Source organism: Erinaceus europaeus, chromosome 1 (assembly GCF_950295315.1).
Source record: "Erinaceus europaeus chromosome 1, mEriEur2.1, whole genome shotgun sequence".
NCBI lineage: Eukaryota > Metazoa > Chordata > Mammalia > Eulipotyphla > Erinaceidae > Erinaceus > Erinaceus europaeus.
This window is the reverse complement of record NC_080162.1, coordinates 71,912,459-71,926,044: the sequence shown is the minus strand read 5'-3', so window position 1 is coordinate 71,926,044 and position 13,586 is coordinate 71,912,459. Positions and strand designations below refer to the sequence as shown.

Here is a 13,586-nt window from a genome sequence, read left to right as displayed (position 1 = left end):
AGAAATAAGCAAGACTGGGTTGAGGGGGCTGGCAAAATAGTTCACTTGTATAATGTGCTGCTTTGCCATGTATGTGACCCAGGTTCAAGCCAGGCCCCCACTGCATTGAAGGGAAGCTTCACTCTCTGTGTGAGCATAGGGGACAGTAGCCCACAGTCTTGCCCATGATTCTCCTTTGCAGTACACAGATCCCCTGAAGACACTCACCTCTTCACTCTCCCTACTCTGCCCCCAGGTCATCCTCAGCCTCCAGTGCCTCAGGTGGGGAGTCTTTGTCAGAGGAGGAACTGGCCCATATCCTGGAGCAGGTGGAAGACAAGAAAAAGCTCATTGCCACCATGCGGAACAAGCCCTGGCCCATGGCCAAGAAACTCACGGAGCTCCGGTGAGAGAAAGGTGGTGGTGGGCCAGTGTAGAAGGCCCAGCTCCTTCTAATAGGCATACAATGCCTTCCTCCTCTGCCCAAGGGGGTTCTGCAAGAAGGAGAATTGTGGTCCAGGAGGTAGTGCAGTTACTAGAGTGATCAATTTACTGGCATGAGGTCCTGAGTTCAATTGCCAGTATTGAATATGCTGAAGCAATGCTCTGGTTTCCACCACCCCCCCCCATTAATAAATAAATATTAGAGAGGGGAAAAAGAAGGGGGATTCACCCTCCCACTCTGCTTTGGTTCCCTTATATCCCTAGGATACGCATAATGTTGGAGGGGATAGGGAGGCAAAGAAGTGTATGAGAATCAAAACAGGAGTGAATGAGCCAGGCAGGAATGTTGGCCTGGGGAGAGTGGTGGAGGATCCCTCCTATCCCCCAGCTGCCTCCTGTCCTACTTCATCTGAGTCTCCCTCAACCCAACACAGATGTGCCTTCCTTGAGGGAGATTTCTGTGACCCTCCATTTCAACACGTTAAAAACTATCTGTGTGCTTAAGCTTCCAGAATATTTGCTTGTATATAGCACACTCACACCTGCAGTGCAGAGAGCAGGGAGAGAGTGTCCTAGCTACTCTCCAGTTCCAAATTTCTCCCAATCTGGTCTTAAGCTTACAAAGTTGCTCTGTGAGCTTTGTTCAGTGAATGGTAAGAAAGGGGTTACCCCCACCATAAGCCAGAGCCGAGCAGTGCTCTGGTAAATGATGATGACGGTGACTGTGGTGATATAGGCTGGGTGGTGGCACACCTGACTGAATGCACATCTTCCTCCTCCTCCTGCTCTTTTCTTTACCAGAACACTGTTTAGCAGTGGCATATGGTAGTATGAGGGTTGAACCTGGGACCTTGGAGCCTCAGATATTATAGTCTGTCTACATAACCATTATTCTGCCTCTTCCACCCTGAGCACACATGTTACTATACACAAGAACCTGAGTTCAAACCCCTAGTCCCTGCCTTCAGGGTAGGGGGAGACTTCACAATCAGTGAAGCAGTGTTATGGATGTCTCTCTCCCTCTTTTTTTTTTTAATATCTTTATTGGGGAATTAATGTTTTACATTCGACAGTAAATACAATAGTTTGTACATGCATAACATTTCCCAGTTTTCCATATAACAATACAACCCCCACAAGGTCCTCTGTCATCCTTCTTGGACCTGTATTTTCCCCCGCCACCCATCCACCCAACCCAGAGTTTCTTACTTTGGTACAAACGCCAATTCCAGTTCAGGTTCTTCTTGTGTTTTCCTGTCTATGGGAGATGTGAGGCAAGTCTCCTCCAGTTAGATCCTGCTCAGTGTGCTGTAAGCTCTGTTTCAGTCTTCAAACTCATTATTTCTAAATTGGAAGACAATTTAGAATTTTATTATTATTTATTTTCCCTTTTGTTGTTTTATTATTGTTGTAGTTATTATTGCTGTTATTGTTGAATAGGACAGAGAGAAATGGACAGAGGAGGGGAAGACAGAGGGGGGAGAGAAAGGTAGACACCTGCAGACCTGCTTCAGCACCTGTGAAGTGACTCCCCTGCAGGTGGGGAGCTGGGGGGCTCGAACCGGGATCCTTACACCGGTCCTTGCACTTTGCACCATGTGCGTTTAGCCCACTGCACTACAGCACAACTCCCCAAGACTTCTTAAAGGTGATATGTATAGGGTCCAGGTGTTGGCACACCTGGTTGGCACACATGTTACAATGTTCAAGAACCTGGGTTCGAGCCCCCAGTCCCTACCTCTAGGGAAAAACCTTTGCGATTGGTGATTGCAATTCTACAGGTGTTTCTCTTTATCCCTATCTCTCCCTACCCTCTCAATTTCTGGCTGTCTATGCCCAAGAAATAAAGATAATAATTTTAAATGATATGTATGTTTATTAACTTTCATAGGATTGTTACTCTTTTATTTCTATCTCTCTACAATACCATTTCCCCTGACTTCTCTCACACCTGTTTCCTCATTAACTCACGCCAGCCCCTTCACCCTTTACTGAGTAGAACAATTTGACAACTTTCCTACTTGCCAACCCACCTGGCTATTTCCTACACACCCTGTAATACTCACATTCAGTTGTTGTCTCTGAGGGAAGTTCTTACTGCTCCTGCCCACATTCAGGCTGTTATTTACCGCTCCTTGGAGCCCCAAGGCACTTGTCCTTCACTTTACTGAATGTTCTTGTTTACTGAGCTGTGTCTACTAGATACTTTGATTTGTAGCATTTACTGTTGCTATAATTTAAGCATTCCCAACCTGACTGATTTCAAGCCACTCACAGTTTAACAGCCAGTTGACCAAGTCATTAGGAGCTGACACTTACGAGTGTTGGTCCTCTGCCCCAGAACAGCTAGTGGACAAAATGATTTATATGCTTCTCATCCAACCTGCCTGGCAGTTCACTCACTTACTCAATACCCATGGGCTCCACAAATATCAACTGCACACTGTATTTATTAACTATTGCTGCTGTAACAAATAACTACATGTTTAATGGTTTAAAACAATGCTCATTTATTCCTTCACAGTTGTGAGTCAGAAGTCCAGGATAGCCTGGCTGCATTCTCTGCTCAGGGTCTCACTGGGCTAACATACCATGAGAGGTATCAGCAGGACTATTTATTTTCCCATTTGGGCTCAAGATCCTCTTCCAAACTCACTGGTTTTCACCGGAATTTACTTCCTTTCCTTTCCTTTCTCTGCTTTTTCCTTCCTTCCTTCCTTCCTTCCTTCCTTCCTCCCTCCCTCCCTTTCTTTCTCTCTCTCTCTCTTTTCTTGTCCAATCTTTAATAGAGGATTCATGAATAATGATAAAAAAGCAAGAAGCAAAAACATTGATGTAATAAGGCCCTAAATTACAAATGTAGTACTGATATAAAGTCATAGGAATTCTGAAGCTGCTCTAAGAGCTATCTACATACAGCTAAACTTTAGTACCTAAAAGTAAATGAATTAGGCTACAGATGAGATGAATACCACTTTACTTCTGAGGCAAATACAAACCAACCAATTAGTCCTAATTTAAGAGCAAAGCATGCAACTCACCAGTTCCATATGCCTCAACTCTAATCTGGCATGAACCATGAAATGCCATGCAATTTCTTGTGGCAAACGTTGGCTATGAATTCTTTCTGTCTGTTTGGTATTGCCACAGTAAAATCTGTAGTGTTTAAAGCTGAGCACACTGGAAGCTACTGTGGCCAATGAAGAATAAGGTCTTTCATGTTCTGCCTTAGATTGCTAAAGTATGGATTTTCACACAAGTTCTCTAAACCTATAGTCATTAATATTTGCTTATGCATTTCTTCATTTGAAATTAAAAATACTATTTTGTATTTTTTTATTCTTTCCTGTTTACATTCAGTAAAAGTCAGTGTTAGCATCTGGTAACCTTTTTGCAATTTAAAATTTTTTTCATTATCTTTATTTATTTATTTATTGGGCAGAGATAGCCAGTAATCAAGAGGGAAAGGGGAGATAAAAGAGGGAGAGAGACAGAGAGACACCTGCAACCCTGCTTCACCACTCATGAAGCTTTCCCCCTGGAGTTGGGGATCAGGGGCTCAAAACTGCACTGTAACATGTGCAGTCAACCAGGTGCGCCACTACCTGACCCCTTGCAATTTTTATAATAAAGTCGTATTTGCAGAAGATCTCCTCAACAAATTGCAACATATAGCACACCAGAGGCTGAAGCAAGACATACACATGGGTCCAACTATTTGATTTCTATATTTCCGCTGCTTTGGCATCTAACTTTGCATAGTCAGAATTAGAAGCCTCAGTAAGCAAACTTATTTCTGGATCAGCAGGCTAATATGAAATTCAGTTAACTCCAGGATTTATGATCATTTTTAAACAAGCAGAACATGGTTTCTGGAAAAATAAAGGTCACAGTTTTTCAGCATTGACCCATCTTTAATGAGAGCATGTAAATAATCACTGGAGACCAACAATTTTCATGTCTTTCACCACAAGACCAGTTTTCTTTACCTGTTTGTTTTTGTTTGTTTGTAGATACTCTAACCACTTCTTCACTGTCTTCTACAGGTCCCCACTTTTCCTCTTCCTTTTCCTGAAAGTTTTTTTCTTTGGCCTTCTATTGCTGCAAACAATTCCATCCAGAGGCTGAGCAGAGTGAAAAAGTTGACTTTTGAGAGCCTAGGTCTTTGACTGGTCATGCTGCCAGTCTGAGTACTAATTGACTGACTGCCCAGCCCCTGTGTTCTCCGGATTTCACATCCGCCCTGCTTCTTCCACCCCAAGCCTAGTGGCCATAGCAGAATAGGAAATGTCCAGCTGTCAGGCATGATGAGGGCCCAGACTCCACCCCTGCCGCCTCCCCCTTCTCTTATTTTCTATGTGATACCCCACAATAAAATGTCAAGAATTCTCCTGCTTTGAATTTCTCTGACTTACTCTCTCTCTCTCCTGTCTTTCTTTAACTCTCCTGTCTTTCTCTTCTGTGTTTAATTATACTAGATCCTTCAGAGAATCCAAGGTAATCTCCTTGTTTTAAAAAATCAGATTTTTTATTTTATTAGTGATTTAATAATGACCAACAAGATTGTGGGATAAGAGGGGTACAATTCCATATAATTCCCAACACCAGAGTTCTGAATCCCATTCCCTCCATTGGAAGCTTCCCTATTCTTGATCCCTCTAGGAGTGTGGACCAAAGGTCTTTATGGGGAGCAGAAGGTGGGAGGTCTGGCTTCCATAATTGCCTCTCCACTGGGCATGGGTGTTGGAAGGTTGACCCTTAGTCTGTCTCTCCCTTTCCCTAGAGGGGTAGGGCTCTGGGGAAGTGGGGTTCCAGGACACATTAGGGAGGTTGTCTGCCCAGAGAAGTCAGCTTGGTATCATGGTAACATCTCTAATTTGTTGGCTGAAAAGCATTTAGATATAAAGCAGAATAAATTGTTTAATAACCAGGAACCTAAAGGTAAGAGTATAGCAGATGAAATTTGGAGTCTTCATGTTGGAAGAAGGTAGGAAGTCTATTTTAGCTATAGTCTGTTAGGACCATGACTTTTCTTTTCTTTTCTTTTCCTTTCTTTTCTTTTTACCTCCAGGGTTATTGCTAGGGCTCAGTGCCTACACTATGAATCCACTGCTTCTGGAGGCCATTTTTTCCCTTTTGTTGCGTTGTTATCGGTGTTGTTATTACTATTATTGTTGTCGTCATTGTTGGATAGGACAGAGAGAGGAGAGGAAGACAGAGAGGGGGAGAGAAAGATAGACACTTGCAGACCTGCTTCACCGCTTGTGAAGCAACTGCCCTGTAGGTGGGGAGCCGGGGGCTAGAACCGGGATCCTTCAGCCAGTCCTTGGGCTTTGTGCCACGTGTGCTTTACCAGCTGTGCTACCGCCCGGCCCCTGACTTTACTAATTTTTTTATTATCTTTATTTATTTATTGGATAGAGACAACCAGAAATTGCGAGGGAAGGGAGTGATCAAGAGGGAGAGAGAGAAATACCTACAGCGCTGCTTCATCACTCACAAAGCTTTCCCCCTGCAGGTGGGAACTTAATCAGGTGCATCACCACCTGGCCCCAACTTTACTAATTTTTTGCCTGGGCTGGACAGTTAATATGCAGGTGGGCTAAAAGTATCGTCTGGGAGGATTGTGTCAGGGCTGGAAATAGGACCAGAAAGCTGGATCAGGGCTTTGAGAGTAGCTCCCAAATATGGATTAAATATATCTGCAAATCCCCTTTTTCTATTCAAGGATATAGCACCTTGGTACAAGGATACCTGCCATGTACCAAGCATTATTCTTGTCATTTGAGAAATTTCAACGGAAAAGACAAAAGACTCTCTTTTCATGTAATTAAAAATCCCGGAGCCGGGCGGTAGCACAGTGGGTTAAGCGCATGTGGTGCAAAGCGCCAAGGACTGGTGTAAGGATACTGGTTTGAGCCTGGGGCTCCCCATCTGCAGGGGAGTGGCTTCACAGGTGGTGAAGCAGGTCTACAAGTGTCTATCTTCCTCTCTTCCTCTCTGTCTTCCCCTCCTCTCTCCATTTCTCTCTATCCTATCCAACAACGATGACAACAATAATAACTACAACAATAAAACAACAAGGGCAACAAAAGGGAATAAGTAAATAAATGTTTTTTAAAAAATCCAGTGGTCCAGGAGGTGGCACAGTAGATAAAGCATTGGATTCTTAAGCATGAGGTCCAGAGTTCGATCCCCGGCAGCACATGTACCAGAGTGATGTCTGGTTCTTTCTCTCCTCCTATCCTTCTCATGAATAAATAAATAAATTCTCTAAACAATAAATCTAAGACTTTCAGTCACATGTATACCATCATAGCTCAGATTTCTTTAGATTGGGTACTAACTGAATTCCCACCCATCTTTTATCTAATCAGGGAGGCCCAGGATTTTGTGGAGAAGTTTGAAGGAGCCCTGGGAAAGGGGAAAGGCAAACGACTGTATGCCTACCGGATGCTGATGGCTAAGGTGTGTACAGAGGTGGCTCGCTCAGGCTCTGAATGTGGGTGAGTTGCCTCACTGTGTACAGCTAACCCAGAATCCTAAGTGTGAGGTCCAGTTGGCCATTCCGATTCATCCACAAGTCGATACCTACTGTATTCAGACACTTTCTTTGTGCGTACCTGTGAGGTTTTCAGTACATTTGAGATTTATTTCCTCTCCAGTGAAAAACCAAAGCACAGGACTGATGACATTAAAACCACTGGGAAATTATTTTCCAAACCCCAAATAAGGACACATCATTTGATTTGGTGAAGAGCCAAAAGTACTATACTATAATCAGGTCATAAAGGGAATTAACAAGAGGACAAGAGATTGCTCACCTGGTAGAGCATTTACTTTACCATGTGAGAAGACCTGGGTTCAAGTCCCCAGCCACCACATGTAATGGAGAAGTTCTATGAGCACTGGAGCAGTACTGTACTGTCTCATTGTCTCTTTCTCTCCTTCTCTGTCTCTTCTCCTGTATCTGGGGAAAAGTGCAAGAGTTTGCCAGAAGCGTTGGAATCATGCAGGTGTGAAGCCTTAGGGAAGTCCTGGTGGCAAAAGTAAAGTGAAAGGAGTAAACAGTGATGTGATGAGGGACGGTGCAGCTCCGCTTTGTTGAGTCATGTCATGATCTAGATTTCTGATTCAGGCTCGGGTAATGACCTTTGCCTAGATATTTATTGTAGAAGTATTACTTTTCTTTTACGTGGAACATTAGGGGCAAGTAATTTGGGGTTGATGGAGAAGACTGATTCCCAGAAAAATAAGTTAAATGTATTTTCGAAGGTAAGTGGAGGAAGAAAGAGAGAGACACCAGAGCTCCACTTTGGTCATATGCAGTACCAGGAATTGAACCCATGGCTTTAGGTTTACAAAGCATGTCCTCTACCCACTGAGCCACATCCCCCAAATGCAACTGTGAAACTTTTTCTTTCTTTATTGGGGGATAAATGGTTTATAGTCGATAGTCAAATACAATAGTTTACACATGCGTAACATTTCTCAGTTTTCCACATAGCAATTCAACCCCACTAGGTCCTCCTTTGCTATCGTGTTCCAGACCTGAACACTGGCCCCCACCCCAGAGTCTTTGACTTTGGTGCAATGCACCAACTGTAAGGCTTTTTGAAGTATGTATCTATTTTATTTCTGAGATAACCTCAGTTGTGATGCCTTGTTTTTTATCTCTACAAGCACATTTGATTTTTCATATTTCTATTCATGGTGTTTACATAAAATTCCTTAGGTAAGAGTGTTTGTCTATCCCCTGTCCTCTGTACTTCTCTTCACTCATTATTGTTTTAATATTTTAATTTTATTATGATAGAAACTGAAATGGGGCAAGGTGGGGGAAAGAGACACTTGCATCCTGATCCACCACTCATGAAGCTTCCCCCATCCTCATTATTCTTAATTCTTTGCTTTCCCTCTCTTTGCATCCTCAAAAATTGTTCATATCTATACTCAATATCACTGAAGCAGTTTCTTCTGTCTCAGTTAGTCTTTGTTATGTGCAATGCTTATTTTCATTCTGTTATTGAAATGTCACCTACTTTGTCATCCTTTACTACTTCACCTACATTCTTTTTTTAAAAAAACAGCAAGTTTCTTTTCTTTTTTTTTTTTGATATTTTATTTATTTTTGGATAGAGACAGAGATAATTTGAGAGGAAGATAAAGAGGGAGAGAGAGGACCCAGGTGATGGTGCACCTGGTTCAGGGCACATGTTACAATACGCAAGGACCCTGGTTTGAGCCCCTGGTCCTCACCTACAATGGGAAAGTTTTGCAAGTGGTGAGGCGTACTACAGGTGTCTCTCTTTCTCTCTCCTTTCTATCTCTCCCCTCCCTCTCAATTTCTGGCCATCTCTATCCAGTAAATAAATAAGCATAATAAAAAATTAAATAAATAAAGAGAGGGAGCGAAAAGTCTCTGTAGCACTGCTTCACCACTTGTAAAGCTTCCTACCCTGCAGGTAAGAACTGGAGGCTTGAAACTGAGGCCTTAAACATTTTAACATGTACTCTCTACCAGGTATATGTACTTTAGATAGAGACAGAGAGGCAGACTGAGAGAGAGAAGCCAAAACACCAAAGCATCCTTCAATGAAGTGGGGGCTGGGCTCAAACCTGGGTTTCACACATAGCAAAGCAGAGCACTATCCAAAAACTATTTCACTGACCCACATAAATCCTTTTAAGAATATCACATTACAGTTTTTAAAAATAAATGAAATAGATAATACCGCATCGTTGTTGTTTGCTGTAAAAGCTGTTTTTTTTCTTTGTTAGTTAGTTTGTTTATCATGCTAGGGTTAGAATTCAAGGCCTCATGGAACACAGACAGACCACATGTGAGGCATGTGCTCTATCACTGAACACTGATCTATATCACCAGCCTGAAACCATACTTCTCCTAGTAAGAATGCTGCTGAAGGACCCTGTGGTGGCTCACCCAGTAGACCCCACATATTTCCATGCTGTAGGACCTGGGTTTAAGTCCCTACTTGCAGGAGAAGTAGGGTAGTAGATCAATGCTACAAGTGTCTCTCCTTCTCTCTCTTTCTCGCCCTCTCTCTGTACCTCACCCTCTGTTTTCTTTTTTATAATTTTTAAAATATTTATTTATTTATTCCCTTTTGTTGCCTTTGTTTTATTGTTATAGTTATTATTGTTGTTGTTATTGATGTTGTTGCTGTTGGATAGGACAGAGAGAAATGGAGAGAGGAGGGGAAGACAGAGAGGGGGAAAGAAAGACACGTGCAGACCTGCTTCACTGCTTGTGAAGCGACTTCCCTGCAGGTGGGGAGCTGGGGGCTCGAACCAGGATCTTTGCGCCAGTCCTTGTGCTTTGTGCCACCTGTGCTTAACCTGCTGTGCTCCCCACCCTCTGTTTTAAAATAAAAAAATAGCTGCTGGGAATAGCAGGATCCTGCTGCAATAATCCTGGTGGATTATTGCTAAAGAATCCTATTCTATAGAACTGGCTCACAAATTTATTTATGTATCCTAGAGGAAACGTTTTCCAATTTTTCTTTTTAAAAATTTTTTTAGTTATCTTTATTTATTGGATAGAGACAGGTAGAAATTGAGAGGGAAGGGGGTGATAGGGAGGGAGAGAGACAGAGAGATACCTGCAGCCCTGCCTCACCAGTTGTGAAGCTTTCCCCCTGCAGGTGGGAACCAAGGGATCGAACCTGGGTCCTTGCGTATTGTAACATGTGCGCTCAACCAGGTGCACCACCACCTGGCTCCTTTATTTTATTCTTTTTTAATTTTTTTTAGTTATGTTTATAAGTTTTCCAATTTTTCAAACAATGCTTCAAGATCTGGAAACCCATCTCTTTGACCCTTAAGTAAATCTATAAGGATCACATTTCTTTCATGAGCAGGTTCTTAGGAGGCTTTGGTAATAACAGTAATTGATCTTAAAATCTTTTCCTGTTTCCTCTTTGCTGTTTTCTATGAGTATTTTTAATTTCAAAGGAGAAGTTTGGGCAGGAGTGTCTGGAAAGCAGCCCCTGGAAGAGTTGACAAGTTTTCATCCAGCCAAATCTAAGCTACTTCAGATTCTGATCTGGTACAAACACCAAATTTAGGGGCTAGTAATAAACTGTGGAAAGTGGCAAATTGTCTTCCTAATTCTTTCAGAAAACAGTAACTGTTCTTTCACCAGAAGCATGGGGAGCCATAGTCGTTACCAGTTATTTGCCCATCTCATAGTTTAGTACCAACTCCTATCAGATTTAGGAACTTGACTGCCTGTCAAAGGTGGAAGTGGAATTTATGATAGTCCTTTTATCCTTGAATTTTTGTTTTGAGTTAAATGAACTTTTTTTTTAAAAAAAATTTCCCTTTTGTTGCCCTTGTTGTTTATCATCATCGTTGTTATTATTTTTGTTATTGATATCGTTGTTGCTGGATAGGACAGAGAGAAATGGAGAGAGGAGGGGAAGACAGAGAGGGGGAGAGAAAGACAGACAGCTGCAGACCTGCTTCACCGCCTGTGAAGTGACTCCCCTGCAGGTGGGGAGCCTGGGGCTCGAACCGGGATCCTTACCACTTAACCCACTGCACCACCGCCCGGCTCCCAAGAAACTTTCATTATTATTTTTTTCCCCTATTGTTGCCCTTGTTTATCATCATTGCTGTCAGTGTTGTTGGATAGGACAGAGAGAAATTGAGAGAGATGGGGAAGACAGAGAAAGATAGACACCTGCATGCCTGCTTCACATCGCCTGTGAAGTGAACCCCCTGCACATGGGGAACAGGGGGCTCAAGCCGGGATCCTGATGCTGGTCTGGGCTCTTTCCACCATGTGCGCTTAATCTGCTGCACCATGGCCCGGCTTCCCAAGTTAAAGGAACTTGTATCAGAAGTTGCTAACCCAGTTTGATTCCCTTAAACAGAAATTTACACATCATTTCTAAATTCTCAAATAATCGATATCCAAACCTGAAGTTTTATCAGCTCTGTAGACAAATGTGAGTTGCCTCATTACCCTGGCTTCTCTCTTAAACCTGACTTCATGAAGAGAAGTTTTGAACATCCTCTTCTGGCAACCTGAGTTCGCCAGCTTTGGGATGTTAGCTTTGTCCATGTGCTGACCCCATGTTGGCACGTCAGCATCTGTGTACCCTTCCAGGTCCAAGGCAGTATATTCATGAGGGTGTTACCCATTTAATTTCAGAAATGGATCAAGTTTAAGAGAGATTTTGATAATTTCAAGACTCAGTGTATTCCCTGGGAAATGAAGATCAAAGACATTGAAAGTGAGTATTTTGTTGTCACTATTTTTATTTGGCTTACTAAAAAGTTTCCCAAGATCTTGGATTGTGGATTGTGTTCTTAATCAACTGATCAGACTAGTTCAGAGACCTTGATGCTTTAGAAAAGAGTGTGCAGTCAGTGTTAGTTGGTCCAAGATTTAAAGATTTGTTTATTTATTCATGAGAAAGGAAGAAATGGGGAGAGAGGAAGAGAACCAGAGCATGACTTTTAGTACATGGGTGCCAGATATTGAATTCATGACCTCTTACTTGGAAGTTCAAGGCTTTATCTACTGTGTCACCTCCCTGGATACAGGGCCAAGATTTAAATTGCACTTTTTATTTTCTTATTGTGGAGTTTAGGTGGCTAATACCACTGAACCACATACTATCTGGGGATAAAAGAGAGAAAGAAAGGAAGAAAGAAGGAGAGAGGTAGAGAGAAAAAAAGAGAGAAAGAAAGAAAGAGAAAAAGAGAGAAAGAAAGAAGGAAAGAAAATAAATAAATAAGTAAGTAAATAAATAAATAAATAAATAAATAGAGGACCAGAAGAACAGCTTAGTGGATAGTGTGTGAGCATCATAACCATGCTCACAGGTCAAGTTCAAGTTCTGGCACCACAAGGGAGGTGCTTTGAACCTGGTGGAAGCTCATGCGCTAGTGTCTCTCCCACTCTTCTTCTTTCCATCTGAATGGGAAAAGCACCAAGACCAGTAAAATCACACATGCTCTAGGTCCCAGCTCTTCAAAACAAACAAATGAAATTCAGAATGTCCATTCCAGAATCATGTGAAAAAAATGTGAAATCTGCCACACACATCAAGTACTCAGTGCTGTTTTACTTCCTTCTTCTGCAACACTTGAACTCTATCATCTTTTCTTTTCTTTCTCTTTTTATTCAGGTAGATACAGAGAGGCAGCAAAGCAGAGAAAGAATGAAAGAGACCACAGCACTGAAGCTTCCTTCAGAGTTGTGGGGCTCGGGCTAGAACCCACATTGCACATATATTAAAGCAGGGCACTATCCAAGTGAGCTATTTCAGCAACCAAGATTTTACCATCTTTTCTCTTTCCAGGTCACTTTGGCTCTTCAGTGGCGTCATACTTCATCTTTCTTCGGTGGATGTATGGTGTTAATCTAGTTCTTTTTGGCTTAATATTTGGTCTAGTCATAATTCCAGAGGTAAGAAAAGAAATCCTCATATTTTTAGATCGTGTTGAGACCAGTCATGCCCATCATTGTCCTTTATGTTTGTCAAATACTCAGTTTCACAAAGAATCAGTAGTTTGTTTAAAATTCTGTATTCTCATCAACTTGCCAGACAACTCAGTAGAAAGAACGGAAGCCTTGGGAGTCGGGCAGTAGCGCAGCAGGTTAAGCGCAGGTGGCACAAATCAAAAGGACCGGCTTAAGGATCCGGGTTTGAGCCCCTGGCTCCCCACCTGCAGGGGAGGCCCTTCACAGGCGGTGAAGCAGGTCTGCAGGTGTCTATCTTTCTCTCTCTCTCTGTCTTCCCTTCCTCTCTCCATTTCTCTCTGTCCTATCCAACAACGACGGCATCAATAACAACAATTACAACTACAACAATAAAACAACAAGGACAACAAAAGGGAATAAATAAATAAATAAATAAATATTTTTTTAAAAGATGTGGACCCTATTTTTCTCACTTTTTAATTTAATTTCAGGGAATTTTTTTTCTTCATCCCCCACCAAAAGAGAGAAAAAAACATTATATCATACTCTTATATAAGATAAATTTTTATTTTATGTATTATTTAGTATATGTTATTTGTTTTATTCTAATGAGAGAGAAACAGACAGACCAGAGCCCTGCTCAGCTTTAGATTATGGTGGTGCTGGGGACTGAACCTGGGACTTTGGAGCCTCAAGCATAAAAGTC

General features: G+C 42.1%; 1 protein-coding gene and 1 pseudogene across 1 annotated transcript in view; one reads left to right on the top strand and one right to left on the bottom strand.

The window, feature by feature from the left end:
- Positions 1-13,586, top strand: part of TMC2 (transmembrane channel like 2) — a 93,354-nt gene that overhangs the window by 30,368 nt on the left and 49,400 nt on the right. The window contains exons 4-7 of the mRNA XM_060201732.1: positions 236-385; positions 6,801-6,891; positions 11,603-11,684; positions 12,759-12,865. Coding sequence (XP_060057715.1) covers positions 236-385; positions 6,801-6,891; positions 11,603-11,684; positions 12,759-12,865 — 430 coding nt within the window. The remainder of the gene's footprint in view (positions 1-235; positions 386-6,800; positions 6,892-11,602; positions 11,685-12,758; positions 12,866-13,586) is intronic.
- Positions 432-4,697, bottom strand: LOC107522501 (cytidine and dCMP deaminase domain-containing protein 1-like; annotated as a pseudogene).